Source organism: Telopea speciosissima, chromosome 9 (genome assembly GCF_018873765.1).
Source record: "Telopea speciosissima isolate NSW1024214 ecotype Mountain lineage chromosome 9, Tspe_v1, whole genome shotgun sequence".
Lineage (NCBI taxonomy): Eukaryota > Viridiplantae > Streptophyta > Magnoliopsida > Proteales > Proteaceae > Telopea > Telopea speciosissima.
The window spans coordinates 55,125,220-55,144,890 of NC_057924.1; the positions used below are offsets into that span (position 1 = coordinate 55,125,220).

At 39.5% G+C, this 19,671-nt stretch overlaps 2 protein-coding genes and 1 long non-coding RNA gene across 4 annotated transcripts in view; 2 read left to right on the forward strand and 1 right to left on the reverse strand.

Moving 5' to 3' along the window:
- Positions 1–11,590, forward strand: part of LOC122639640 — a 22,697-nt gene extending 11,107 nt beyond the window's left edge. The window contains exons 3-5 of the long non-coding RNA XR_006329549.1: positions 4,571–4,733; positions 10,580–10,585; positions 11,578–11,590. This is a non-coding gene — a long non-coding RNA (uncharacterized LOC122639640). The remainder of the gene's footprint in view (positions 1–4,570; positions 4,734–10,579; positions 10,586–11,577) is intronic.
- Positions 1,840–2,141, forward strand: LOC122639639 (SEED MATURATION PROTEIN 1). The gene has a single exon (XM_043832509.1). The coding sequence runs from the start codon at positions 1,840–1,842 to the stop codon at positions 2,074–2,076; it is 237 nt and encodes a 78-aa protein (XP_043688444.1). The 3' UTR covers positions 2,077–2,141.
- Positions 3,569–19,671, reverse strand: part of LOC122639636 (probable peptide/nitrate transporter At3g43790) — a 40,853-nt gene continuing 24,750 nt past the window's right edge. For both annotated transcript variants that reach the window (XM_043832506.1, XM_043832505.1), the window contains 6 exons: positions 16,515–16,597; positions 16,306–16,413; positions 12,679–12,723; positions 12,481–12,569; positions 11,817–11,860; positions 3,569–4,000 (listed from right to left, as the gene is read on the reverse strand). In XM_043832506.1, coding sequence (XP_043688441.1) covers positions 3,876–4,000; positions 11,817–11,860; positions 12,481–12,569; positions 12,679–12,723; positions 16,306–16,413; positions 16,515–16,597 — 494 coding nt within the window. In that variant the 3' untranslated portion in view covers positions 3,569–3,875. The remainder of the gene's footprint in view (positions 4,001–11,816; positions 11,861–12,480; positions 12,570–12,678; positions 12,724–16,305; positions 16,414–16,514; positions 16,598–19,671) is intronic.

The window sequence follows — 19,671 nt, forward strand, 5'->3', positions numbered from 1 at the left end:
GGGCTAAGACCGACCTGCCCGGCCTGGCCATATAATGTTTGATCTTCATTTTTATAATATATATATGGGAAAGGAACGTTAACCTTTTTTTTTTATAGTCGAAAGGAACGCTAACCAGGTGGTGTTCTTTTTCCCTTATTTTTTTTAAAACTAATTTTCTAACTTCACTAATTCTATGATTTATCTTCCATGGCCCCAATTTGGTGTTAAAGGGTTTATGACATTACATTTTGTATTCTATGCAGGAGAGAAGACTATTAGCACCCTTGGAAGATACGAGCCGACTGATCGGTGGGCTTCTTATCTTCTTCCTGGTTCGTCACCCTTATGGCAAAAAATGTTGGCTGTTACGAACCAGGAAGAAGATAAGAAACCCACCCAAAGTCGAAACTAAAGCAGCAAAAACAACAACAACAAAAAATCACAATCACATATCAAGCTAGTGTTGGATGCATTTGCGGTCATAACACAAGCACGTCAAGATCTCACCTCCGTCGTCTTTGATAATAACTTATTCTTAGAATGAGAATTATTCAATCAATAGTAAACATGAAATAAAAGAGGGCGAGACTTGGTGTAACGATAAGGTTGCTCAATTGTGATCAAGTGGTCATGTTTGGATTTGGAAACAACTTCTCTACAAAAACAAGAGTAAAACTACGTACATTATAATCCTCCTTAGACCTTGCAGTGGTGGAAGACATGTGCACTGGTTACAACCTTTATAGTAAACATGCATGAAAAAGAAGGGGATACAAATTAGCTGATCCGACCAGTCCGATATCAATTCCTTAAACCATGCTCCTACCCCAAATGTTTGGAGAACTTTTCTACTATCAGGACTAGTGGCCAAAGAAATGGAATAATAAACTTTCTCTTTGAGTTCACAAATACCTTCCTAAGTCTTAATATTTTACAAAATACTCGTTCGGAATTCTATTTCTTTAGCTGATGTTAGAAAAAAGGAATCAAAAGGAAGAGGACAGAAAGATGGCCTGAGTCGAACGAGGTCGTTCTGTCCTTAAAACAGTATTTGCACCCTCTTATTCCTACAAAGGGTTGCAACAAACCTGCCTCCCAAGATAAATCAACCTAAAACAGATTGTTGGTTGCAGAATCAATAACCTCTTGAAGCTATCAGAAAAGTTTTGTTATATTGACTGAGAGAATTCGTGGCCTATTTATAGGCCCACAAGGCCTGTTCGGATGGGTCACACCCATTGGCTTATATGGCTTGATCTGACAGGTCATGACTATTGGGCTGGGCTTTCATGGCTGTACGTGTGGATTGCAACCATTGTGCTCAACATTGCACCCTCTGATCAGACACCGCCGATCCTAAAAAGATTAAGGCGATATACTACGACAATGCGTATGTGCAAAGTGCGCCACATTACGTCTCACGCACACGTACGCGCTCGGACAATCACCGTCCTCTCTCGCAAGTGCCCCGTACAACCCTTTCCAAAGATAACATGTGATAATAGCACACAATCATATATAAACTAAAGGAAACACTTCTCCGTAACCGATGTGAGACTAAATCCCACATCTATTATTTGAAAAAATTCCAACAGCTGATAATCCGGGTTGCAGGAACCATGGGCAGATCCGAACCCATACATTCACTTTCAGTTCCCAGACAATGACCGACCTCAATCTAGTAGTAATATCAATCGGGTCGACCCGGTAAGAATTAAAACTCTTATTAATACCTTCTCCAACAAATGACACGTACCCTTATAACGTGACACTTGTTATTAGAATGTGGCAATCCACTTACCTATACAATACAAGACTACTAGCTACACCTAAGAACGAAGCAGAATCCCATTAGAGATGGCAAAGAGCAAGGAAGACGTAAAGTATGGAACAGCTCAGGCGAAGCTATCGCCTGAGGAGACACTAAGGGTAGCATACAATTCTGGTACTCCCATTGAAGGGGGAATGATCGCCCGGTCGGAAAAGGTCGATCTCTTCTCCAGTGCTCACAACATTTCCGAAGCAAATTCCAGCGACTCTGGACGTGATTCTTCTTCCACTCAACAACATCTGCACCACTCGCGCTGGTGGTGAAGATGGAAAAGACCCAGACCGTGGCGGTGCTTCTGCCAAGGCCCCTGCCGATTGAGTTATTACAGGGAGAGGGTGGATATGGTGTTCGTTCGTGTAGTTTTCTTGTTGCTTTGTTTTTTGTTTTGCTATAATAAATAGATGTTTTGAAACTGTTCGTTTAGTGCTTGTTTTTGACACAAAAGTGTTGATTTTTCTTTTTTTGTGTTCTCGAGCTCTCAGGTCCGCATGGTGCACTGCAGTGCACCGCCAGATTGGGGCACTACAGATGTTTGTTTTTTCCCGCAATGTCCACTATAGGCAAGTAAAAACCTCTTTTCTGTGTGTGTGTGTTGGGGGGGGGGGGGGTTGTTTGAGGTTTGGGTGTTTTGGTGGAAGAAGATGAACCAGGTACTGAGCTTAAATAAATGAATCAGAGATTCTTAAACGTTTAAAAATAGTCTAGTTTTGGAAGAAAGAATTAGGTAAACAGATTATGAGACCATCCTCTGGTAGCAAAAGAAATCTGCATAATGATAAAATCCAATCCAAACAATAATAGTGCAGAAATCCTGTCCATCATAAAAAGCACAACTTGGAAGGAAATTAAAATCAACTAACCAGTAATATAGTTTATCAGTCCATTTTCTACAATACCCCACAAGTGAAACCTTAAAAAGTTCACCAAAAAAAATAAAAAAAACCTTAAAAAGTTCAAAAATGAACTAGGGCATGCTTTTAGGTGGGACACTATCTGGCTTTCAGAGTTCAAATTCACTTCACAACTTATTGCTGAAGTGCAGAACATTGTTACCATTTTCTTTGTGTTGCAACCAGGAGGAGATTCTACTGACTATATGCCCTTGGGAAGAATCACAGCAACTAAATGTATGAGCTGAATTGAAATGGTCTTTAGTTCTATCCGATTATGAGTCCTGAATTCTAGTCTAACAAGCCATTCACCATGTTTCTTTCCTAATGTAGCAAAAGAATGCAATATGTGGTGCAAGAGGCATCATTGGCAACATGCTGCATGATTAGAAAAGATAAAGCTTTGTTGGTGAAGCCTGATTTTGGCCAAAAAGTGCGGTTGAGATCTTCGGACGGTCTCGAAATGACCTTAGAATGGCGAAAAATGGCAAACATCCTTGTCAGAGGCAAGGAGTTGTGTTGGGCTCGTCGAAATCTTCGAAATGAGTACTTTTGAGCCATATGTTATGTTTTGGTCTGGCCCTATTTTTTTGCAATTTTAGGTTAGGGGCACTTTTGTACTTTCTGGGGTTAAGCCTTTCCTATATAATATTTTTTTATCTCTCTGAGATGAGGTTAAGAGAGGTTTTGTAACATTTCCAGAGAATAGTGAAATTCATTCTATTGCTCGGCTGTGGATATAGCTTCCCATCTTAGGGGTGAACCACGTAAATCTCTGTATTGTGAATTATGTGTGCTTTCTCTATTCCGTTTTTTTTTTTCTGCAAATCGTCATTTTGGGCATTGTTTTTTTTCTAACACTAAACTCATCTGTGCACTTATCTGTGAAACCTTTATTTTCATATAAAGAACCATAGGCTCTCAAATTTACATTATGAAACTCATTAAGATGAATAATACTTGCTCTTGCACATATCTATCAATAAATAATACTTGCCCTTGCAGTCATGGGATTTATACCTAAGCAGAGAGTGAATTAAGCCATCTCCAAAGTTGGGCATTTCATGTATGGACTAAAAGGCAATGGGAAGAGGATAGATGCCAGGGTAGAGGAAAACTGGAAAGAACTCTGGCCCAAGTGTGGTTACAGAAGTCATCTCCATTCGCTTCATTCATAAAGTTGGAACTTTGCCTCTAAATATTTTCCACTCGCGGGGTGGAGGTAGAAATGGCTTGAAAGTCATCAGCACCCCAATAAAAGTGATTACAGTTAAAACAAAGAAAACCAAATGTTCACCTGCAATTCAATATACTAATTATGATCAATATTTCGATAAAAAAAAAAAACACCTGATTATACTGTGCAAAAATATCAAGAAGTTGGATTTTTCAATTAAATATGTGCTGTAAATAACTTATATTACAAGATGAATGGCAAGGGGGCTAATAACTCAGTCAGTCCTTGGCCTCTATGATCTAGTTTGCTGGATTACTAAATCAGAATGGTTTTGATCAACTAATTCAAGGATAATATCACTCTGACCTGTTTTTTTTGTTCAAGTTTTTGATCTGCCAACTCAATTATCAACAAACTTAAATCAGGGGATGTTCATCGGTTAAGAGTATCATGGATACATTCCAGTCCTTAGATACATCTAACTGCCTATTAGATATGCATGAAAAAAACAAAAAGATACAGATGCAATTCAATTTCTAATGTATGGATGAGCTACTAATTCGATTCTTAAGGAGTCTTGAATCTCCACTTTCAACTAATCCTGGAACAATTTGAGACCAGATTTTTAGTCTGAGTACCAATGCACAATCTAAGGCAGATACTTTAAGATTCATTTGGCTACGGTCCCAGCTAAGGGAACCCACCGGAGCAGTAGCGAAAGTGAGTCTTCATAGGGCAATTGTCATTGCTTATGGACCCGAACCTGGATGATCTATCCATGATCAGGATGAAGCTTGGGTGAAACTAAGTAGAGGTCCGAACCGACTGATGTTGAAGAATCAGCGGATGAGTTGTAGTAAGATGAAAAAATTATGTGTGTATCCACGATACATTCCAACTTTCAATTCCTTCCCACTCATTCTACTCAACAATAAGAAGAAGAAGTCAACAACTGAGCCTTATCCCACTCATTTCTACATCAGAATTTCAAATAGTGTTCACAAATGAGGGACCGTTATGATCCTTTTTCTAATTTTTGGCGTATGATATATTCATTGTTAGAAGATCTTATTTTATTTTAGCTTGGATGATCAACTCTAACCCTTCAATATATCATACACCAAAAATTAGAAAAATGATTATAACCTTCACCTATAGAAATAATTTAGGCCTGTAAACGGATCGGATTCGGCTCGGATATGGATCAGATGTAATCGGATTCGGATATTTCCTGGTCGAATACGGATACCTCTAAACGGATTCGGATGGATTCGGATTTTCGTGTTAGAGTTGTTAGTAGTTATGTAACAGGGGTAATTTGGGAACTAGGCTTTGAACTAGTTGCCTTGTTTTGTATTTTATCTTGTTTGTCCTTTTTACCTTGTACCTCCCTAGGGTTGTAATAACTCTTTTAGTTCTATTCAAGTAATATAGAGTGTGGAGAAGTCTCTCCAACACACAAGGATTCATAACCGAAACATCTCCCTCTACTCTCTTCTTGCTCTCCTTCTCATCTCCCTCTTCTTCAACGTCTCCTCCTTCTCTCACTTACATCTCATACCTAAAATCCAACTTGGTATCAGAGCTATAGGTTTGAGAGTCGTATCAGTCCTCTTGCCCTATTCTTTTCCTCTCTTTGAAATCCTAAGACACAAGGAACTTCAAGGAAGAGGCATCTATGTGAACAACCTACTGTAGATAGATGAAATAGGTTCTTTTCAACCTGTTTGAGTGTTTAAAGATGATCCTTGAGCTGGATTGAAGCCCATTGAAGTGTTTGCAGTCCACCAAGCTTTTTCTAGGTTTTGCGCCATCTCAAGGCTGCAGATCTTGTATTTTCTCCTCTCGGCATGGGTTTGGAGCTTGGAATGACTCATTAGGATCGTACAAGGGTGTTCTTCAAGCCCCATGTGTATCTCCTAGCTGAAGGGTTCTCTTGCTGGAGGTTTGCTCATTTTCGTGGGTTTCTTTTTCCTGCCCAGGTATCGACTGTGACTGCTACTTTCTTCTTTTCTTGCATTTGGAGTATCATGGACTCCTCCCTTGGTTGAGAAGTGTGTATGCATACCTTGTTAAAGGTCTTACAACTTGTATGAGTGGGTGTTTCTATTTAAAAAGTGTTGGGTGAAGTTCTGTTCAGTTTTTTCCTTTGTTTTTTACTGCTGGAATTTATCTCTTGAGATTGGAATCTTCATTTGGGTTGAGTGTGTACTCCCCACCTTGTTTGGAGTTACTCTGGGCTTGGCACGGCTGAATCACAACCTACTCTAGTTGCTTCACAGTTTGTCTTTGAGAACTCACACCCACAGATCTCCATTGTGAAATTAGACAACACCAATTATTTGGATTGGTCCCACTCAGTGAAGCTTTCCCTTTGGAGCAAAGGGAAACTTGGGTATATTACTGGCACTATTACTGCTCCAGCTCTTGGTTCCCCTACTTATGAGAAATGGGAGACCAAAAATTCCACAGTCATGACATGACTTATCTTCTCCATGAAGCCCGAGATTGGGCGGAGATTTATGAGAAAGGAAACTGCCAAGGCTATTTGGGACAGTGTCGCCCAGACATTTGACAGGGTGGGTGACTCCGCCAAAGTTTATCACCTTCACCAAAAAATTAATGCAATGAACCAGGGCGACAAGACTATTTCTGAGTACTACAATGCCTATATTAGCCTGTTGGAGGAGTATAATCATTACAGGGATCTCCAATTGACCAACCCAGTGGATGAGGCCAAGGTGTATTGTGCTCTTGAAAAAGAGCGTGTCTTCACTCTTCTTGGTGGGCTGAATCCTGAGTATGAACCCATCAGGCTCCAGATTTTGGGCAGGTCTCCTCTTCCATCTCTTGATGAGGTTTGCAGCTACTTGCAGAGTGAGGAAACTCGGCATGTAGCTATGGCACCTGCTCCAGCATCATCCCTTGAGAGATCAACTCTCAATTCTTCCTCTTTCCGGGACACCCGTAGTGGTGGAAGAGGCCAGGGGCTTACTTATGGGGAGGACAGAGCAGTGGAGACAGGTGGTACTAGTGGTGGTGGCAAAGACAGATTTAAATGTGACCATTGTGGGAGATCTGGGCATACCAAGGATAGATGTTGGACTCTTCATAGCCGTCCTCCTGGTACACGTGGTGGGGCTCGTAGTAGTTGTTGAGGGGAAGCTCGAGGTGCCCACTCTGTTATGACAGAGACAGATGCTACACAGGATGACTCTACTTTGGCCGATGCAGTGTTCCGTAGGGTCATGTCACAGTTGAGCACACCTTCTATACCCACAGCAGCTAGCTCTTCTTCATCCTCCGCTTTGTAGGTCTCCACCTTAGCCTCTACTGCAGCCCAGTCTTGGGTCATTGACTCTGGTGCCACCGACTACATGACTGGTACGTCCCATTATTATGATTCCTATACCATTTGCTCCGGTAAGGATAAGGTTTGGGTAGTCGATGGCTCCCTTTCCTTCATTTCTGGTAAGGGCAGTATCCCTGTTACCTCATCTATTTCTCTTACATCTATTCTTCATGTACCTAATCTTACCCTTAATCTCCTCTCTGTGAGTCATTTGACAAAATCTTTAAACTGCTGTGTCACTTTTTTTCCTTCCCATTGTCTTTTTCAGGATTTGGTGATAAAGAGGATTATTGGTAGTGGACGTGAGGAGCAAGGCCTTTACCTTTTTTAGCCTTTTTTGCCCACAGCTCAGTCTTATGTGTGTGGACGTAATGATAGTAGTTCTGTGGAGTTTATTATGTTATGGCATCGCCGTCTTGGCCATCCATCTTTTGTTGTAATGAGGAAACAATTGCCTCACTTATTTTCTTCTGTTGCTTCTTCTCATATTTTTCAATGTGAACCATGTATGTTTGCCAAACATTGTCGTTCCTCTTATCCATATTATGGTAATAGAACTATTGCTCCTTTTCATATTATGCACACTGATGTTTGGGGACCTTCCCCTACTACCTCTTTATTTGGCTATCGTTACTTTGTGTCCTTTGTTGATGATTTCTCTCGTGCCACTTGGACTGTTCTTATGAAGCATAAAAGTGATGATTGTAATGCATTTAAAACTTTTTATCAGATGATTCTGACTCGGTTTGACACTCGGATCAAAATTGTTCGATCCGACAAAGGGGGGGAATACATGTTTGGTGGTCTCCAAACCTTCTTTATTGATAATGGCATTCTCCATCAGCTAGCGTGTGTTGACACCCCCCAACAAAATGGGGTTGCTGAGAGGAAGAATCGCCATTTATTGGAGGTCACCCGTAGTCTTTTGTTTGGCATGCATGTCCCCAAGACTTTTTGGTCTGCTGCTCTGCTCACTACCTCTTTCCTCATCAACCGCATGCCTACCAGACTTCTTGATTTTAAATCTCCCTTGGACATCTTATCCCCCAAGGCTTCTGCTTTCTCTCTTCCTCCTAAAGTCTTTGGGTGTGTTTGTTATGTGCATGTAAACAAATCTGCCCGTACTAAACTTGATCCCAAGGCTCTCAAGTGTCTCTTCCTTGGGTACTCTTCTACTACCAAGGGTTACAAATGTTATCATCCTTCTTCTCGTCGGTGTCTTATTTCCAAGGATGTCACCTTCCTTGAATCTGTCCCTTTTCTTTGCCCCTTCTCAGCATCCTCTTCAGGGGGAGAATTGTGGAAGTGAACAGGCTACTGGTTTCCTTCATCCTCTACCCACCTCTCCCTTTACACTTGACATTGGAAAGCACAGGGCTGCGGATGTGAATGTGAATACAGATTTAGTGGTTGATAGTGGTACTGATAAGGAGAAGGATTACCATATTACCTACACGAGAGGTGAAGGCGTGCATAATGAGAGAAAGAAGACCTGCCAAGAGTCCTCTTTGGATCCAGATCCACATCCTGAGACCCATCCTTCTCAGTCAGGTGACATCCGTTCTTCTCTATGTGATTTAGACCTTCCTATTGCTGTTAGAAAAGGGAAAAGAGCTTGTACTAATCCTATAACCCAGTTTGTTTCCTATGATGCTCTTTCTCCTACAAGTATTGTCTTTACTACTGCTCTCTCTATAGCCTCTATTCCCAGGAATGTCAATGATGCTATGCTTGACCCAAAGTGGAGACAAGCGATGTCTGAGGAGATGGTGGCTCTTGAGAAGAATGATACTTGGCAGTTGGTGGATCTTCCTAAGGAACGTGTCCCAGTTGGATGCAGATGGGTCTATACAATCAAGTACAAGTCTGATGGTACTGTGGAGAGATACAAGGCAAGGTTGGTTGCCAAGGGGTACAATCAAGTCTATGGGATTGACTATCAGGAGACGTTTGCCCCTGTGGCTAAGCATAACTCTATAAGAGTTCTTTTATCACTGGCTGCTAATAAAGATTGGCCATTATATCAGTTAGATGTGAAGAATGCCTTTCTCCATAGTGACTTGGAAGAGGAAGTGTACATGCAGCCCCCACCAGGCTTCAAAATGCCTTCACCTGAAGGGAAAGTGTGGCTCCTCAAGAAGGCACTATATGGTCTCAAACAGTCACCAAAGGCATGGTTTGAATGCTTCCGACAGGCCATTCTAAAGAATGGATATTCCCAAAGCCAAGCTGATCACACACTCTTTACCAAGCGGGGCAATGGTACCATCACTGCTCTCATTGTCTATGTGAATGATATTGTGATCACAGAAGATGATATAGTTGAGATTGGTACACTAAAAAGCTACATGGCACAACAGTTTGAGATCAAAGACCTGAGTCCCTTGAAGTACTTCCTAGGAATTGAAGTATCAAGGACTAAGAAAGGAATCAACATATGTCAACGGAAGTTTGTTCTTGATTTGTTGATAGAGACAGGGATGTTGGGTTGCAAACCAGCAAGTTCTCCTATTGAGCAAAATCACAAACTAGGGGAAGATTGTGGTCCTTCTCTGGTTGATGCGGAAAATACTAAAGACTTGTTGGGAAGCTTATCTATCTTGCTATGAGCCTATGACACGCCCAGATATCTCATATGCAGTAGGAGTGGTGAGCCAATTTATGCATGCTCCCAAAAGTGGCCACTTGGATGCCGTATATCGCATTCTTAGGTATTTGAAGTCTTCTCCCGGGAAAGGACTGTTGTATGCCAGACACAATCATTTGAGAGTGGAAGGATTCACTGATGCAGATTGGGCTGGCACTATTACAGACAGGAGATCTACCTCCGGCTATTGTACCTTTGTGGGAGGTAATTTGGTTACATGGAGGAGCAAAAAACAACAAGTTGTAGCCAGATCCAGTACAGAGGCAGAATTTAGAGCTATGGCGCATGGAGTGTGTGAACTCATATGGTTGAAAAGACTTGTTCAGGAACTGGGATTTGAGACTAAAGGCCCTATGAGACTCTATTGTGACAACAAGGCTGCCATCAGTATTGCTCACAACCTTGCTCAGCATGACAAGACTAAGCATATTGAGGTTGATAGACACTTCATCAAAGAGAAGATAGACTCTGGCTGCATTTGTACTCCTTTTGTGAAGCACCAAGGCCCTTGCCTCTCCTCAGTTTAATTCTCTTCTAAGCAAGCTGGGAATGCATGATATATATTCTCCAGCTTGAGGGGGAGTGTTAGAATTGTTAGTAGTTATGTAACAGGGGTAGTTTGGGAACTAGGCTTTGAACTAGTTGCCTTGTTTTGTATTTTATCTTGTTTGTCCTTTTTACCTTGTACCTCCCTAGGGAGGTGGTTGTAATAACTCTTTTAGTTCTATTCAAGTAATATAGAGTGTGGAGAAGTCTCTCCAACACACAAGGATTCATAACCGAAACATCTCCCTCTACTCTCTTCTTGCTCTCCTTCTCATCTCCCTCTTCTTCAACATCTCCTCCTTCTCTCACTTACATCTCTTACCTAAAATCCAACTTTTCGGTCATCCGTTTACACTTCTGCCTTGTGTAACCCGAACCTTCCTCCCCCTAGTGGATACAATTCACTCTCAATCCATAGTTTTAGATCATGATTCTCTTTTCCTCATATTTTAGAACCTATTGAATCTTCAAAAACCCCAAAGATAGTTATTTACTTAATTTTTTATAATTAAGTATTCGGATTCGGATTTTAATCGGAGTATTCGGATTTTCGTCCAGATATCTCTAAACGAATACGGATGCCCTTAACGGATACGGATGCGGATCGAATTCGTATTTTCAGTTACCCATTTACAGCCCTAGAAATAAATCAATAGAAGTGCAATGGAATAGAATAAGTTTTTATGGAATTGTAAAAGGTGCACTGTTATCTTGGAAGAAAATATTTATCTATTAGGTGACCAGAGCATTAAACTTCCTGAGTTTATTCTATGAGTTTGAATTGATAAGAGTCATTGTTCGAAAGATCTAAGATCGCACAAACAGATTTTAGACTCCTTGTACTTGTCAGTAGATTCTACAGAAACAAGCTACTGCATACAGACACAAAATTAAAAAAATAATAATAATAAATAAAATATGACAAAAAAATATATCAATAAAATAGACATTATTGTCATCCCCTTTTACTTGACATGGTTTGCACATGTACAATGGAGATTTATTGACAGCACTGTTCAAAAGAATTGATATGGAATGAAACTATGGATAATAGGAGCTAAGAACAAGGGATAGACCAAAAATGACTTCGGTAGACGAAAAAAGATATGGATGGCTTTGGGTTAACAACAGAAATGACTTTACATAGACTAGAGTGGTGAAACATGATTGTGTAGCTGGCACTTTTAGCTGGTTTCACAGTTGAGTTGAGTGATTTATCATAACTACTGACATAAAGATTCATGGTTATGTTCAAACTAATTGCATCTAATAAATTTTCTGTTTGTACAAAAGCTACAAGATCATAAAAAATTTCAAACATTTTTCAAGGCTGATCATAAAGAGGTGTTTTTGATAATGCATGGTACAGAGTTAAGATTGAGACTTCATACCTGGGAGGAATGAAGCGTCCAGACGCTTTTGTGCCCATGAAAAGCTGCAAATATAAAAAGCTCTGAGTGATTAAATTAAAAAGAGATGAAATTGCAAATGAAGAAAGAATATATGACAAAGTTCTAGGATTCTATTTCTTTATCTCCTCATAAATTGTGTGTTAGGGTCAATTGGACAATTTTCTCAATTCCAATCAAATAGGTGTATTTTGTCTATTCTTTCAAGTAATATATATGGAAATCCCCGTCGGTGATTCTTTTTCTTTATTAACATTGTTTTGGGCACAACTGGTTAATTCCAAAATAACCATGCCTCTAACATCTTTACCCTCCTTTCCTTTGGATTTTAGATTCACTAAACTCTTTAATTTTCGATCCAAACCAAAGAATAGGAATTAAAATAAAAAATAATAAGTAATATAACAATTTCGAACCATATAATTTTTTGAATCTCCATACACATTTAAATATCTTGCTTGTATGATTTTTTTTAATTACCCCAAACCCACATTTTTATTTCCGTTCTCCCTCTATCAAATTTGAACCCAAGTTTCAATGAGCTTGAATGCTTTTTTAATTTTCTCTTTCCTAAGTAACTATTTTCTTCCTAATCAATTTTTATTATAGTTTAATAGTTTGTATTTCACATGAAAATAATACTTACAGGACACCTCCCCCTGCTGGACCAAATGCTTTGAAAAGAGACACTAGAGTCATAGAAATGCCATTTGCTGCTGCTCTTTGATGTTGGGGCTGCCATAGCAATATCAGATAAGAATTATCAGGAAAATATGAACTCAAAACTAGAAAGAGAAAAAGCTTTAAAAAAAGACATAAGACTTGAGGAAAAAGTGAAACTTACAACAGCAACATTCTGCAGAATGAATAATCCAGTCATAATGGACACCTAATTGGAATTAAAGTATTAAACAGAACTCTAGTAAAGAAGTGCTATGCTACAATAATTCAAAACAGAACTCTATGCTTTGCCACACATTAATCTGCGTGTGTGTGTGTGTGCAGAGGGAAGTGTGAACAAATAACAAGAGTATTACCCAGAGAGAACAGTTCCATAGTCTTCGTTCAATCATAAATAAAGAGAGATTGAATAATATATAAATATGCATGTATCTAAGATTAGAATATTTATATGGATTAGAGTCAAGTTTAGGACCATTGTCTTGAAAAATGGACCAGAGCTGATGGTTTGTCCACTAGAACAGTCAACTGGCCCTCTTTACCTTAGTAATAACATCACAATTAAAAACAATTGACTTGATGATTTTCATGACTTCCGGAACCAGACATACCAGAATGTCGATCATGCAAACTGGACGATCTGATACGTCCCCCAGATCATAGACCAAGCTTCATGACATTTTAAAATAAGAAACTTAATTTGCTGGACAGACAGACCAATGTTTATTACTTAATTGGTTCGATTCTCTAGAGGAATATTTTGCCTGGTACAATTTGACAGAGGAGCGGAAGCTTAGATTTATTTACTTGCGATTGACAAGTCATGTTAAAGAGTGGTGGTATTCCATGAAGGGAGGCTCAGAGTTAGAAGATGTGAACCTAGGACTTGGAAAGAGATGAAGCATGAGTTGAAGAATAAGTACCAACCAGAACATATCCAAAGAATGCTCTCCCTTCGACAAGATTACCACCAAAAGGTATTTAAAGCTGAAGAGAACTTGAAGCAACCGTCCACAAAGCTCAGTTCGCAAGTCGGGGAGTGTTGGAAGTCTAACACCAACAATGTTAAGGTGAAGGCTGAACTCAAATTTATACTACCAAAGGAAATTGAGAAAGCACCAACCAAAGAAAAGGAACCTGAAGTTGAAGTAGTCACAGTAAACTGTGATGATAAAGAAGAGAGTGCTTGAAGCTTCAAAGACAGAAGATCAACAGGTAGAAAACATTTTGTGGGCCATAGCCAGATTTTGTGATGGAGATAGCTGCTGAGATCTTTCGAGATCCTCATCTATTTACTATTTTTGTTATTTTCTATTCCTTTGTTAATTTCTATTGGGTTTCCTTATTCTCAGACTTCAATTTTCATCTTTGTTTCTGTCAATTTGCATCTTACTGATTGTTGATTCGAACCATGTTTTCTCTCCAATATCCTGTGCATGGGTGCTACAGGGTTAGAGAACAATAGTTTTTGTTTTCCAGTCACGTTCCTAAATTAGAAACTTCTAATTTTTGCTTTCTAATCTGTTTTTGCCGGATTTCTGTTAGGAGTTCAAGCACTGTCATTGACCAAGTTTCGGATCACTGTTTAGATTCTGTTTCCCATAACTTTCTAATTCTGGTTTTGTTATTTATTAATTCTGTGATTGTGACATAACTCTCTATCCAGCCGTTGGATCGGCCAGATTTTGAGATTTTTATACACCATATCAATTGGTAATTTCGATCAGCTTTAAGTCCTTGTTTGTTTGCGCTTAAGATGAGGTTCCTTGGTGTATGATTTTTGCTGATTATATTCTTTTGCTGGATGTGACAAAAGCAATGATTAATGCCAATTTGGAGTTATGGAGATCAACATTGAAATCAAAAGGTTTTAAGATAAGTAGAATGTAGGCGAAATATATGGTGTGTAACTTTGGTTACAGTAGGACGAATAATGAGGTGATGAAAATTGATGAGAGGGAGATTTTGCAAAGTGATTATTTTAGGTATCTGGGTTCATTCATAAATAAGGAAGATGATATAGAGGATGATGAAGTGGAGAGGTGCGTCCGAAGTATTGTGTGATCGGCGTATTCCGTTAAAACTTAAGGGAAAATTTTATAGGATAGTCAGATGACCGGCTATGATGTATGGTACGGAATGTTAGGCAATTAAGAAGCATCATATAGATAAACTCAGTGTAGCGGAAATGAGGATATTGAGATGGATGAGTGGCAAAACTAGGAAGAATAAAGTAACGAATGGCCATATTAGAGCAGATTTGGGAGTAGCTCCGATACATGATAAGCTATGAGAAAGTCGTTTGAGGTGGCATGGCCATGTTCAATGGAGGCCCTTGGATGCTCTAGTACAGAGGAGTGATATGATCCAGATTGAAGGAACTAAAAGAGCCAGGGGCAGAGACCTAAAATGACCTTAGGAGAAGTGGTGAGGAAAGACATGCATAGTTTAGGCCTTGTATCAAGTATGACCTCGGATAGAATTGATTGAAGGGCAAGGATCCATGTAGCCGACCCCATTTAGTTGGGATAAGGCTGAGTTGTTGTTGTATCAATTGGTAATTTTGACCAGAGTTCTGCCCCATCAGATTAGCCTGCTGTGAGATATAAAACATTCTTTATTTCTGGTTTACTCCAGCACTGCGATCCTGGTTATTCTTGGTCATCCTTGTCACTAGCAATTGGTGACTAGGATACCATCAATGATATTATACAAGGAATTAGAATAGGGTGGATGAAATGGACGAGTGCATCTGGAGTGTTGTGTGATCGACGTATCCTTTTAAAACTCAAAGGGAAATGTTTAGAACAGTTATACAACCAGCAATGACATATGGGGAAAAAAATTAAACAAACTTTATGTGGCTGAAATGAGGATGTTGCGGTGAATGAGTGGTTAAACAAGAAAATACAAAATAAATACTGAACAAATTTGAGGTGGCATGGACATGTGCATCGGAGGCCTTTGAATGCTCCAGTACATAGAAGTGATTTATTTCATATTGAAGGAGCTGAAAGAGCTAGAGGTAGACCTAATATAACCATAGGAGAAGTGGTGATGAAAGACTCGTATAGCTTAGGACTGGAATCTTGTATGGCTTTGAATAGAGCTGATTGGAGAAATGGTTTGTATAGCTTAGGACTGGAATCTTGTATAGCTTAGGACTGGAATCCATGTAGCCGACCTCATTTAGTTGGGATAAGGCTGCATTGAAATGAGTTGAGTTGTATACTTGTCATATTGCAATTGTTACATTAATAAATATCATATTGATGGGGGCTGCCACATTAATGGTCTACCACTTTTCTTCCCATTTCTTTCTTTCATCAGTTCTGCCCTATTCAGTATTCAAAATTACTAAAGGCTTAATGAGAGGAATAGCAGTTGCTTTTACATTAATAAATATCAGATTGATGGGGGCTGCCTCCCTAATGGTCGATCACTTCTCTTCCCATTTCTTTCTTTCCCCAGTTCTGCCCCATTCAGTATCCAGAATTTCTATAGGCTTAATAAGAGGAATAGCAGAATCTTTAAAGAAAAGCAACTCTCTATTCCTCAGATCAGTTCAATATTGGGCCTCTTCTCATTGATTGGATTTGTTAGCCTAAAGTGTTTTTTGGGTGTTGATCTACTTTCATATGTGCCAAAAATAAATTAATACTTCTTTGATAACATCTTTAGAGAGATATTGCAGAGACTGATGACATTAGGGAAAGAAACCAAATTCGACCATGAAGTGATAAATGAGAAACCAAGTCACCAAAGTATGTACCAGTTAAGATGTACTTACAGATAGAGCATTCTTGAATATGCATACAACATTTAGTATCAAGTCAAGACTCAATCCCGATAACGCAGCAATAAATGGGAAACTTTGTGTCAATGGAATTGATAAAATCTGCAAACTTGAAACGTCAATAAAAGGGAGCATGAAAAGGTAGACAGAGACTGCAAATGAAGTCTAGCTTTGAACAACAAAAGACAAAAATGAAAGCATACCGCTGAAACACGAGTAACCATTATCGGTCCAGGGCTCTTCTCAGGTGGAAATACAAAAAATTGAAATAATAGAATACCAAAGCCTATTGATACCACAAGTAATCAGTAAGTCAGTTTCCTGAATCTATATTCAATAAAAGAAAAAAATTGACAGAATGACAATGAGTTGAAAAGAGAGAGGGATGTGGTCTCATCAATTGCAAATTGCATACATCTGTTCTATGATGCAGCCATGCAGGCTTGCCCCATAGATATTGTTTTCTACTTTTTATCTGAAATTAGTTATAAAACATGTACTAATTTCTTCCACTTATAAGGCAAACATAATGACACATGTTATGGAAGTAGTACAATCATGATGAAAACCTCAAAAGATATTCTACTGAGAGATCTTTTCTGGGTAAAAGAATATTTGGGAGGGGTTTTATAAGGAAATAACATAGTCTTTGACTATCTTCCTCTGATAATATCTTATCATGCCACCTCAGATATAAGAGTAGAAAGAAAAAAACGCATCTCAAGGATACAAGAGAAATCACACCTTGCAGAGAGTATAATCCAACCATCAAAACGAAATCAAAATGCAGAAATAAATCATTAGTCATTTCTATATAGTAGCAGCAAATATTCCATTTACCAGCTAATTTAGACCCCAAGCAAACACATGTACTCAAGAATAAGGAAGTGTCTAGATTTCCATATCAAAGTGATGAAATCTGAAAAATATGGGAGAATGACTTGTGTCAATGCAACACAGGCCAGCTTTATTTATAATAGAATAGAGGAATATTCCAGAATAGAGTACAAGACCAAAATACCCTTATGACAATTCTACCCCTGTACCCATATTACAACACTACCCCTCAAGTTGGTACATTTATATCTATCATGCCCAACTTACTAACAATAGAAACAAATAACCTAGGACTCAATCCTTTGGTAAAAACATCTGCAAGCTGATCATCTAAAGGAATGAATGTAATGCACATCTGACCACTATCAAGTTTCTCCTTGATAAATTGACGATCTATCTCCACATGCTTTGTTCGATCATGATGAACAGGATTATGAGCTATGCTGATTGCGGATCTATTATCAGAGTACAACCGCATAGGCTTCTCAACCTCAATTCAGAACTTGCAAAAAACCTTGGAGCCAAAGGGCCTCACATATACCCTGAGCCGTAGCCCTAAACTCGGCCATTGCACTAGAACGAGCCACAACAGTTTGCTTCTTGCTACTCCAGTGATAAGATTCCCCCCAACATAAGTGTAGTGAAGTAGAACGCCTGCCATCAGGTGATCCAGCCCAGTTTGCATCGGTATATGTCTCAATGTTCAAGTGACCATAGGGAGAAATAGCAATTCCCTTTCCTGGAGCTGCTTTCAAATACCTCAAAATTCTGTAGACAGCATCCAAGTGTGTAGAATAAGGGTCATGCCTGTACTGGCTAACCAGACTTTCTGCAAAGGCAATGTCTGGATGAGTGTGGGACAAGTAAATCAAACGTCCTACCAGTCGTTGGTACTGCTCTTTATTCACAGGTTCTCCTTCCTTTAGCCAAAGGTGACAATTAGGTTCAATAGGGGTGTCTACTGGCTTGCATCCCAACATACCTGTCTCAGACAATAGATCCAATGAGTACTTTCTTTGAGATAATGAGATTCCTTTGTTAGAGTAGGCAACCTCAATACCCAAAAAGTACCTAAGCATCTCTAGGTCTTTGATTTCAAACTCAGTGCCCAGAAAATTTTTCAAAGAATCAATCTCCTCCTGGCTGCTCCCAGTGATGACTATATCATCAACATATATAATCAACATAGTCACATGTTTGGTAGTCCTCCTAATAAATCGCGTGTGATCTGCATTGCTCTGCTTGAACCCAATGGAGACCATTGCTTTATGAAACCTACCAAACCATGCCCGGGGAGACTGCTTCAACCCATAAAGAGCTCAATTGAGCTTACACACCTTTCCTTGAGTCTTTGGAGAATCAAATCTTGGTGGAATATCCATGTAGACCTCCTCAGTCAACTCACCACGCAAGAATGCATTTTTTACATCAAGTTGAAATAAGTTCCATCCTTGATTTACTGCATAAGACAGGAGAACCCTCACAATGTTCATCTTGGCCACTGGAGCAAACGTCTCCTGATAGTCAATTCCATACGTCTGGGTGAAGCCTCTAGCAACCAGCCTGGCTTTATATCGTTTAATGCTCCCATTAGTGCAAACACCCATTTACACCCTATAACTCTCTTTCCCGGTGGAAGCTAAACCAAATCCCACGTGTTATTTTTAACAAGGGCTCTCATCTCTTCCTTCATAGCTTCTTTTCAATCTGAGTGTGCCACTGCCTCCTGCCAAGAGTTAGGAAGAGACACAGAAGACAAGGAAGCAAGGAAGGTCTGAAAAGTGGGAGATACTGAGTCATAAGAAACAAAATTTGAAATTGGGTGTTGAGTACAACTACGTTTACCTTTCCTAGTAGCAATAGGAAGGTCAAGAGTAGGATCATAATCAGAAGAAGGAATAGATGGAAGCTTACCAGAGGGTTCAAAGATGGTAGAACTTGGAACATCTGTAGTCAATTTTAGTGGAAAGATGATAGGAGGCCTGTTCTAGTCGAGATTTTCCTTCCTGCCATATGTCAGCAGTGACTTATCTCCCTGAACCTTTTTTCCATCACCTGGCTGATTACTTGGCTGAATAATGGGTTTAGTGGGCACAGTAGGGGACACAGGAGTCTCCCCCTGAACAAGAATCGCACCTTGCTGTTCCTGACTAGTAACCCCATCCTCAAGAACATCCTCTTCTTCCCAAGGCAGATCTATGGGAAATTGAAGGACCTCTTCCTGGTGAACAGACTCCCCCTGAAGAGGGACAGGGTAAAAGGGAACATTTTCCTAAAAAATAACATCCATGGAAAAAATTCTCCGTGAAGAAGGATGATAACATTTATAGCCTTTTTGGGTAGCTGAGTATCCCAAAAAAATACACCGAAGACCCCTAGGGTCTAATTTCCCATGCACATGATGATTCCGAACAAAAGCAACACAACCAAAAACCTTAGGGGCAACAGGGAAAGTGACACCACCTAGAAGAGTTTCAATGGGGCTCTTATTATTGAGGACACAAGATGGCATCCTATTAATAA

Excerpts from the sequence above, each read along its gene's own strand:
- LOC122639639 (XM_043832509.1), top strand. The coding sequence starts at position 1,840 with ATGGCAAAGAGCAAGGAAGACGTAAAGTATGGAACAGCTCAGGCGAAG.